The 10,454-nt window shown below is 52.0% G+C and overlaps 1 protein-coding gene across 2 annotated transcripts; it reads left to right on the plus strand.

The window, feature by feature from the left end:
• The first annotated feature begins 271 nt into the window (after window positions 1-271).
• Window positions 272-10,124, plus strand: UBIAD1 (UbiA prenyltransferase domain containing 1). 2 transcript variants are annotated; one of them, XR_004628701.1, is made up of 3 exons: window positions 272-1,133; window positions 6,301-6,444; window positions 7,783-7,918. XR_004628701.1 is itself a non-coding variant. In XM_002922748.4 (2 exons), exons 1-2 carry the CDS (start codon window positions 608-610, stop codon window positions 8,268-8,270), a joined length of 1,014 nt encoding a protein of 337 aa, XP_002922794.1. In that variant the 5' UTR covers window positions 275-607; the 3' UTR covers window positions 8,271-10,124. The 2 variants fall into 2 exon arrangements, 1 of the variants encoding a protein (XP_002922794.1); XM_002922748.4 differs by lacking the exon at window positions 6,301-6,444 and having other exon boundaries at window positions 275-1,133; window positions 7,783-10,124.
• Window positions 10,125-10,454: the final 330 nt, after the last annotated feature.

The raw sequence follows: 10,454 nt of genomic DNA on the forward strand, positions 1-10,454 counted from the left end.
TATAGTAAGTGCTCAGTAAATGCTTGTTGAGTGAAAAAATGAATGAGTCCTATTTTGGTGAGTGGAAGCTCTAGGTAGGTCGTAAAGCGACACGCAATCGGGGTCGTCCTTGTGATACTAAGTGAGGCTGCGGGTCTGGGGGCAGCTGCGGTGTTCGGATTCTCCGCGAGGGGAGGGCTGGACCGTGGGTCTCCTCCGGCCCCGCCCCCAGGCCAGGGCTCCGCCCTCAGCCCCTCGGGCCCCGCCCCCGCTCCGGCCCGGCCCGGCCCGCGTCGTCGGCCCCTGTTTCCGGGCGGGCTTCGGGAGGCGGGCGCACAAGATGGCGGCCCCGGTACCCAGGGGTGTGCGGTCGCAGCTCGGTCTTGGGCTCTAGTCCGGGACTGAGGTCCAGAGACAGGCTTCGCCCGGGTGACAGGAGGTCTGGGCGGTGCCGCCGGGCCTCGTGGGCTGCCAGGTCCGTTCGGTGCTCCCCCGGTGCCCGCCGCCTCCCCAGCCCTGCCCCGGGGCGGAACCCGAGGAAGGTCAGGTCTTGCCGGCCCACCCCGCACCCCGTGGCTGTTCCGTGGGTGTTCACTATAGATTTTGACTTCAGCCACGTGTAGCTTCCATGGCGGCCTCACAGGTTCCGGGGGAGATTAACATACAGGCGGGAGAGACGGCCAAGTCCGGGGACAGGGACCTGCTGGGGAACGACTGTCGGGATCAGGACAGGCTTCCCCAACGCTCCTGGAGGCAGAAGTGCGCCTCCTACGTGCTGGCCCTGCGGCCCTGGAGCTTCAGTGCTTCGCTCACTCCGGTGGCCCTGGGCAGTGCCCTGGCCTACAGATCCCAGGGCGTCCTGGATCCCAGGCTGCTGGTGGGTTGTGCCGTAGCTGTCCTGGCCGTGCACGGGGCTGGCAATTTGGTCAACACTTACTATGACTTTTCCAAGGGCATTGACCACAAAAAGAGTGACGACAGGACCCTGGTGGACCGAATCTTGGAGCCCCAGGATGTTGTCCTGTTTGGAGTCTTCCTCTACACTTTGGGCTGTGTCTGTGCCGCTTGTCTCTACTGCCTGTCTCCTCTGAAACTGGAGCACTTGGCTCTCATCTACTTTGGAGGCCTGTCTGGCTCCTTTCTCTACACAGGAGGTAAGAGTTGGCCTGTTTGCTGGCTGCATGTACTAGAAACTCCTGCCTCGCATAGGAGTTACAGCGCTGGAGAAGAGGTGTCAAAGGTTCTTTCCTGAGTTAGGCCATTTACGTGGAATCTGTAATGTGTGGGTGGTGTGGATTTTTTGAGAACAGTAGTGACTTGAGAAGACCCTGCCTTGGTTTATGGGTGTTAGGAATCATATATATGGACGTTTTTCCATCTAGTTTCCTTTCATTGGTCGTTATCTTATAACACCACCATTTCAGATTTTAGTGGGATTAAATTTGAAGAGCTCAGCATTATACAGCTAATTACTTTCAGCTAGTTTGCTGTGTGACTCCTTGCAACAGCTTATTAAGGTAGCGATAGGCGGCCGGGGGTGGGGGGGGGGGGGGGGGGTGGGGGTGGGTGGTCAAGTCCTACTTATTGAGCACCTATTATGTAACAGGCACTGTTCTTTCTGTGTGAACCCAGTGTCACAGATCCTGAGCAGGGGCTCTTGTGGAAGTTATTTTATAGATCTCGAGGAGAAAGACAAGTAAAAGTAGTAAATTCTATTCAGGATGACCAATGTCCTGTTTTGCTCAGGACTTAAGACAGTTCCCAGGATGCTGGACTTTTGGTGTGGAAATCAGGAAAGTTCCTGGTAAGCCCAGATGAGTTGGGACCCTGATGATAGTATATAAAAACATGATTAGTGCCATAGGGAAAACATAAATAGAGCGAGGAAGGAGGACCTAGCTGTTTGAAGAAGTTTGATCAGGGTAGGCCTCCTCAAAAAGGTAATGTGAGCAAAGATAGAAGGAAGTTGGCTAAGCATGTATCTAGAGAAAAAGTGTTCGAAATCTCAGAATGGCAGTTGCCTAGGCCTTAAGGCAGGCATGTTCCTCAAAAGTTCGAGAAACAGCATGAATCCGGTACGTGAGTGAGGGGGAGAGTAAACAAAAGGAGTTGAAGCAAGGCAAGTAGTTGTGGGGAGGGCAGAGAAGCGCAAAGGTTATGTGGGCCTTAAGGTTTTCAAGGAATCAGTCTGGTTGCGGTATTGAGAATGGATAAACGCGAGTGGGCAAGGACTGAAGCAGGAAGACGAGGCTATTGCGCAATCCAGGCAAGAGAGGTTTGGCGGCCTGGATCAGGGTGGTGGTGGTACAGAAGGGAAGAGGTCGTCAGATTCTGAATATATTTTGAAGGTAGACACAGTTTGCTGCTGGATGGGACGTGAGGCAGGAGAGAAACAGGAATTCAACATAACTCAATAGCTTTGGCCTGAGCACCTGGAATGATGGAGTTGGGGTCAAGTGAAATGGAGAAGGTCAGAGGTAGGGTTTGGGGGAGCAAATTGGGAGATTGACTTTGGACATCTTAACGCATTAGATCTCCAAGCAGAGATGTCAAATGGATGTCTGGACCTAAGCATCTGAGTTCCAGGGAGAGGCCTGAGCTGGAGATGCAGATATCTGGGGGGTCTCTGGCACCTAGATCAAGTTGTGTGACTGGGTGAGATCACTGGAGAGGAGGGAGTGGTGATAGAGACACGAGGGGACCAGGACTGAGCCCTGGGGCACCCTGACATTAAGAGGGGGAGAAAAGAAGGAACAGGCGAAGGACAATGGAATGGAGCCGCCAGCTGTGAACAGCTCAGTAAAGGAAATCGGTAGAGTGCTGTGGTAGAACGCACATGGGGCAGCGGCAGAAGGTTGAGGCCCTCTCTGTGAAGGCAACTCTTACGTGAAGGATAAGGAGCAGGCGACAGGGAAGAACTGGGTCTGATTCGGGTGCCGAGTGCTCCAGGGCTGGAGGAACAGCGCATGCAAATGCCCTGGAGTGGGGGAGAGCTTGGCCTATTCTAGGATCTATGAAAGGCCAATGTGATCAAGAGAGACAAGGAAATACTGTTGGGGAGGCCGGTCAGGTCTGGATCGTGTTGGTCTCACAGGGCCTCTGGCTCTGGACTCCAGCCTCAGTCCTTGGACCCCTTTCCTCTAACTCCATCCACTCCTGGGTGATTTTAGCCCATCTCATGGCTTCATGTGCCATCTGTTAACCTCATGACTCTCAAATGTATAGCTGTGGCCCAGATCTCTGCGCTCAACTCCAGACTCTGACTCCTTCCTCACTAGCTTCTCCTCGAGGCCTTACGGGCATCTCAAGCCAATGTGTCAGAAGCCAAAGTCCTGATCTCTGCTAAGAAACCTGCCCTACCCCACCTTCCCCCATCTTATTCCAAGGCAACTTCCTCCTCCTAGTTTTTCAGGCTAATAGTCATGGGCATCATCCTTGACTCTCCTCCTCCTGTCTAGTCCAGCAGCAAATCCTGTTGACTCTACTTTCAAAATGCATTTGGGATCTGACCACGTCCCACCACCTCCCCGCCCCCCCCCCATTATCATCTCGATTATCGTGGCAGGTTCTTTATTGATCTCTGTGCATCCACCCGTGTCCCTTTCAGGGTGCTTACAAATGAGCAGCCCGAGTAATCCTGTTAAGACATAAGGCAGCTACATCAGTCCTTTGCTCAGAATTCTCCAGTGGCTCCCGTCTTGTTCAGAGGAAAGGCCAGGGTCTTCACAGTGACCCCCAGGATGGGGCATTATCGGCTCACTCTCTCCCTTACCCCCTCCCCCTCAGCGCTGTTGCCCCCTTCTTCTTTCCTCCTGCTCACTGTGCTCCAGCCACACTGCCCTCCTGGCTGTTTCTGGTACAGTCAGGGCATGCTGCTGCCACAGGTCCTTTGTAGATGCTTTTCTTCAGCTTGGAATGCCCTGCCTCCTTCTATCTGCCTGATTTACTTTCTAACCCCCACCCATTTGCTCACTTGTCAGCTATTTTGTGAGGCCTCACTTTCTACCCTATTTAAAATTATAAAACAATAAAAATTTTTTGTAGCAGCTGAAAATAAAAGTGCACGTACACACGCTCACACACACACCCGTGCTTCCCCCCCAATACCTTCCCTATTGCTCTTTTCTGCTTTATTTTTCTTCACAGCACATACTACTACTTTTTTTTTTTTATAAGATTTTTTTTATTTATTCGACAGAGATAGAGACAGCCAGCGAGAGAGGGAACACAAGCAGGGGGAGTGGGAGAGGAAGAAGCCGGCTCATAGCAGAGGAGCCTGATGTGGGGCTCGATCCCACAACGCCGGGATCACGCCCTGAGCCGAAGGCAGACGCTTAACCGCTGTGCCACCCAGGCGCCCCAGCACATACTACTTCTAACGCACTATCTAAAGTACCGACTTGGTTAATTTTCTTCCCTCTTAGGCTATAAACTCTCTCAGATTAGCAATTTGGGTGTCTGTTCTTTGCTGAACCCATGGTGCCCAGAACACTGCTTGGCAGGTAGTTAGTACTTAATATTCATTGAGTGAACAAATGGGGAGACGCTGAAACACATCGAGCAGAGTCACAACATAAGCTGATTTATGGTTTGTTTGTTTGTTTGTTTTTTAAAACATTGACCTTTATTGATATAATTGGCTTACCGTGAAATGCACAGATCTCAAGTGCTACAGTTCGATGAATTGCGACAAATGCATACAGTTGTATAACCCAACCCTGTCTGATACAGAACATTTCCATCCCTCTCAAAAGCTTCCTTCCCTGTCAGTTCCCACTGTCCCCACCCCTATCCAGAGGCCACCACTCTTTGGTTTCTTTCACAGAGATTGTTTTGCCTGGTCCAGAATGTTATGTAAATGGATTCGTTCGTATGAATTCTTGTGCCTGGTTTCCTTGGTCAGTGTGGTGGTTTTGAGATTTCATCATGTCGTGGTGGGCATCAGAAGTTCCTTTTTATTGCTGAGTAGTATCCATTGTGCGCACAGAACCACGCTTTGTTTATCCTCTCTCCTGTCCAGCGACAGTTGGGTTGTTTCTGTATTTTGGCTGTTATGCCTGAGCACTTGCGTTGAAATCTTTCTGTGGATATCTGTTTTTATTGTTCCGGGGTGAATGCCTGGGAGTGGAATCGCTGGGTCAGAGGGCAGATGGATGTTTAACTTCATGGGAAGCTGCCAACGTGTTTTCTAAAGTGGTGGTACTAGTTTTATGTTCCCACCGGCAACGTGTAAGAGTTCCATTTACTCCACAGCCTTGCCAGCATTCTGATTTATGTTTTAAAGAATTCATGGTGGCTGCTGTGCTGAGAACTCGCCCAGGGCTTTGCTGTGTTGGCTCATTTGGAAAGTGGTATTGGGAAGGGTGGGAGTGCCCAAAAGGAGAGGTGGGCCACATTCTGAAGCAGGTGGAGCCCGTGAGCCCTGGGCCATCCTCAGGAAGCAGCTCTCTGCCGGAGGGCTCTGTCATTTTCTCATGTCAGATAACCTCCGGAAGGTTACCAGACTCCTCTCAGCCCTGGAGCAGGCTTGTGGTTGGTTTCTGTGTAGGACCTGTTCGAGGTGGCGGCGTATCCTTGCAGGTACAGGTTTCTGTTCAGCTTTGCTCACATAGTTTTTTTCCAGGTAATCTGAGGAGATCCAGCCAGATGGGTAATCTAGCCAGATGTCAAGGTGAAAGAGCTCTTGTGTCTTCTTCATAGTGACAGCCCTGATGTCTGCTTGGAGAGCTGGGAATGTCCGCAAAAAAGGAGGGGGCCGCTGGGGGAGAAACTTCCCAGGTCCCCGCTGGGAGTATTCCTGCCTGGCACCTTCCCTGGGTGGGGGTTGTTCCCTCAATGTGTGAGATACTGCAAGAGACATTGATTTACTAATTTGTAACGAGAGCCAGTGTTCTGCTTGAGAGAGCTTCCTCCTAGAGGGCATGTCCTCAGACAGCCAAATAACTTGTCACAGCACTGCTTGGAAAGTGCTGAATGACTTCGCTGAGTGTTGATGGCTGCCGGGGGCCATGGCTGTGATGCTTCCCTGGGGACACTTCATTCTAAAGAACCAAGGGTGGATGCTTAGCACCAGAGCCCCGGCTAATGCTCTCGTGGTCCTCATCTTGCAGTATCTGAATGCATCAAGTGTGCCGTGTTAGTTATCTTTCAGTAAAGGTGGAAAAGAATGCAGACCCCAGCTACCAGTGTGAAGGGAATCTGGAGCCCAGTCCCGTTCTTTGGCTGCCCTCGCTTTAGCTCCTCTGCACACCATGGTCCCTTATCGTTTTCCGGCTGGTTGAAGTGCAATTGATGACCCAGTGCTTTTCTTTATCTCCTGAGCCTGAGGCCACGAGTTGGAAGCTTGGTTAGACCGGGAGGTTTCCCAGGCCTCTGTAGCAGTCTGCGTGGGGCCCACCTCTCCGCCACTGCAAGTGACCTCGCTCTGAGTGGGACATTTTTCTTCACCTCGGCCCCAGATTCCAGGTGCTTGTTACTGTAGCTCTGTGTTCAGTGCAGCCTTTGTGCCACATGTTGGGGAGTGAGCTGTGAACAAACCAGACCCAAAGCCCTGCCCTCATGGAGCTTGTGGTTTGAGGGAAGGACGGAGACTGAGTAATTAGAAGCGTGATGAATTTTACAAAGCTGGAAATCTGGGTGCTCTGGGAGCATATGTATCGCAAGGGGACTGGATGTGGCCTAGGGGATGAGGGAAGGCTGCCTGGAAGGGTCTTTAATGTCTCCAAGGGTGAGTAGGAGTTAGCCAGGCAAAGGCGGGGTGGGGTGTCTGAAGGCCCCGGGGAACCAGCAGAAGTATGATTGGAGGAGAGGGGAGCTCAAGGCAAGGCCGGTGGGAGGGAGGCGGGGCCGGCCCAGAGGTGAGCTGATAAAAGATCTGAGGACAGCCTGTGCTAAGGGTTTTCAGGTGTATGTTGGGGGACCGGCATGGTCCAGTAAGTATTTCCGAAGGGCCTGTCTGGCTGCCCAGGGAGATTGGATGAGGGTGGGGAGGGAGGTCCTGAGAATGGACGTCACGGTGTTCCCCGCATAGGGTGACCATGACTCAGATTCAGGGATGGAGTGAGGTCCGGTGGAGTGAGGCATCGCTGGAGGGAACTGGGCAGGTTTGAACGAAGTGGTTTAGACAGGATTTGAAGTGGGTTGGCAGTATAGAAAGAGGAGTTTGGGCTGATTTAATTGTAATTTCACGGGAACCAGAGAGGGGAAGCAGCATTGTAACTTCGTCGTCTCAGCTGTTTTACTCATCACGTGGTTGGAAGTTTCTTTATGTGGAGTTTGGGCACCCTGAAATTTCACTGAGATGCCCTGGGGGTTTTCAAAAGCAGATGCCCCCAGAGGTTGTGGAAGAAGGGAGGCAGCAAAGTAAGAGACTGGGATGGGTATTCTGTGAGGGACTGACCAACAGAAGCCATGTCTCGCAGGGGTCTGTGACGGGAGAAAGAAGCCAAAGACCCGGATTGTAAGATCTTGTGGAGCCTTCACAGGCTCTCCGGTTGAAGCGTGTGTGTAGTGGGAACCCACTGCTCTTTGTTGCAGGACTTCACTGGGGGCAGTAGGAAGGAAAACTTGGGTAGGACTCTGAAGCTTAACTGGGTGCGAAAACATGAGTGTTCTCTGCCCCTCTGTGTCATCGGAGACAAAGTCAGGTTTGCTCTGGAGGACAGGGAGCTCACTGACTGGCCATTCTCACCATCCGAGAACTCACCGCTCCCGGCCAGCAGTAGCCTGCCTCTGGACTGATGAACAGCCCCTCAGTTTCCAGCCCTTGATCTCACACCAGCTCTCTGGGTTTTCTGGCTGTAGGAATTGGATTCAAGTACGTGGCCCTGGGAGACCTCGTCATCCTCATCACTTTTGGCCCACTGGCTGTGATGTTTGCCTACGCCGTCCAGGTGGGGTCCCTGGCGGTCTTCCCACTGGTCTACGCCATCCCTCTCGCCCTCAGCACCGAGGCCGTTCTGCATTCCAACAACACCAGGGACATGGAGTCCGACAGGGAGGCCGGCATCGTCACGCTCGCCATCCTCATCGGCCCCACCCTCTCCTACGTGCTCTACAACACGCTGCTCTTCCTGCCCTACCTGATCTTTAGCATCCTGGCCACACACTGCAGCATCAGCCTGGCCCTCCCGCTGCTCACCGTCCCCATGGCCTTCTCCCTGGAGAGACAGTTCCGAAGCCAGACTTTCAACAAGCTGCCCCAGAGGACTGCCAAACTCAACCTCCTGCTGGGGCTCTTCTATGTCTTTGGCATCATTCTGGCCCCAGCGGGCAGTCTGCCCAAACTGTAAGGGGACCTGGAGCTCCCCCTCCCTGTCGCCCGGTCTTGGAATGTGTTTGTTGAAGGCAGAGAATCCGAGGAGGGAGGGGCCTGAGGATGGCTTCTGAACTCCCATCTTTTTTATTCTTATCTTTCTAAAGATAAGGTTTTCTGTTTGTGTTACTCCATTTTATGGTGAATCTCAAAACCACTGGTAGCAGAAGGTGACCTGGATGCGTGGTCCTTGTTTTATTTATAATTTCCACTAGGGGGTGTTGTTAGGTCACTTTAAAGCAGATGAAAAGGCCCTAAGACTGTGAAGGAGCTGCCGGCTTGGCCTCCTGTCCTGGAAGAGCGGGGCGCATCTGTCTCTTACCCTGAGGGCTTGGGGGGCCTGGAATAACACTGCTTGAGAGAGAAAGTCCCTCATTAATAGCCTACCATGGCTCCCGGCTTTTTGCCTAGGTCATGATTCGGGCACTTATGCCCTTCATCTCTCCTTCCACTTACTGTCCCAGCAGAGAAGTGGCAGATCACCCTGCAGCCGTTCGAGCTGAGGGCTGGGGAAGGGAACAGCCCGCACCCTGGAAGCAGCTGAGAAAATCACTAGGAACTGGTCATAGAAACTGGTAGGGCTGCTGTTTTCCCTTTGTAGGATCTACTGGAATGACAGGAAGGACTCCAGCCCTTTCAGTAACTATTAGGAGCCCTGAAATAGGGATTGCAGACTCCCTAAAGCCCCCAAGGCAGCTTCTCCCCCTACCCGTCGCCTTTCCTCCTGCTCCCCTGTGCCCACCCTCTGTTTCTGTGCAGTTCCCATTTCTGTGTCTCCCAGCCATGGAGCCTGACTATTTAGATTGCAGCTTAGTAGCTGAGTTGGGGACAGTTGTCATTTTCCACAGAGCCACAGGATGAGCAGACCAGGGACGTCTGCTCATCCATGAACGAATAAGCGATAGACACAGTCCTGACCCTGTTCAGCCAGAATGGCAGGCCCGGCCAGGGAAGGCACTGTGTCTTCCTCATTGAAGACAGACGTGCAGTATTGACCCCGCTTCTCCCAAAGCCTTCCGTTGCCTTGTGCAAAGATCATTTGCTCCCCAAGTGGGGGAATTCCAATGCTAATCATAGCTGCTTCTCATGTCACTGCCTGTATGGTACAATTTCTGGGCAAGAGTCACTCAGTTGCATTTGGTCCAAGACTGAAATAGATTGAGACCGTCGTCATTATACTTCTCTGTTGTGATTATAGCCTTTCTGATTGCCGTTTCAGGGTCTCGGCCACCAAAAAAGACAAGAACTAGTTCTTACCCCTTCAAATCAGGCTAATTATGATTTGGCTCCTGGAGTTAGAATTGGTCAGTTTCCTTGGGAAAAAAACATATTTGGAAAATGCAAGCATTCCTCCCAAGTTAAAGGTGGTTTGTCTGCAGAGCTCCAGAATCCTCGAATGGTGGTCAGAGCCCAGTAACAAGGGAAGGAAGGACGGCCCGCCTCTCCTGCCATTCTTCCCAGCACCATTTTTGTTTTAGGCCAGGCCTGTGACATTGTGCTCATAGGGGTCCTGCCTTCAAAGCCAGGCTCTTGTGGCTCCTTTTGAGAGCAGGCCTTTCTCACACAGAGCTCCCTCCTGCAGCTCTAGGACCGCAGCTCCTTGTATCCCCAGGCCAGACCCACCTTTGTAAGCACTAATGTCAGGAGGTGTCGGTTGGCCTCTGCACTCCATCAGTGGTACAGATTTTAATGCATATTTTTATATATAAATGTTTCTAAAAGGCCAAATTCAGTGTCAGGTTTTATATACAGGCCACCAGAGTTTGTATCACGTCTCCTGATTCAACAAAGGTCTTCTTTAGACTTGTTAATAAAAACAATGTTTATCAGTCGTCTTTGCTTTCCTCCTCCTTGTCTTACTGTGGACTTGGATTCGTAAATCTCAGAAGACCAGCGCAGGAACACGGGAAGATTCGGTGGGGGTGGGGGTGCGGCACCTGGTCTTTGGTATGAATCTGGGGAGGGTTTGACCAGATTTGATGATCCTTTAGGAAAGACAGGAGGGACTGCTTAGAGCCAGCCAGGCCGGATGGATTAACCTCGCTCCCCCTGTCCTCAGATACTTTCGTTTTTCTTTTTTCTTGCTAGGGTCACTGTGCTGATGGATGGAGAACGCGTAGGAGATAGAGTATGTTTGGGTTTCAGCGAGGCATTTGACAAT

This window comes from Ailuropoda melanoleuca, chromosome 11 (genome assembly GCF_002007445.2).
Source record: "Ailuropoda melanoleuca isolate Jingjing chromosome 11, ASM200744v2, whole genome shotgun sequence".
NCBI classification, from domain to species: Eukaryota; Metazoa; Chordata; class Mammalia; order Carnivora; family Ursidae; genus Ailuropoda; species Ailuropoda melanoleuca.

Excerpts from the sequence above, each read along its gene's own strand:
- UBIAD1 (XM_002922748.4), top strand. The coding sequence starts at position 608 with ATGGCGGCCTCACAGGTTCCGGGGGAGATTAACATACAGGCGGGAGAG. Across the intron at positions 1,134-7,782 it reads CTCCTTTCTCTACACAGGAG|GAATTGGATTCAAGTACGTG; the intron begins GTAAGAGTTGGC and ends TTCTGGCTGTAG.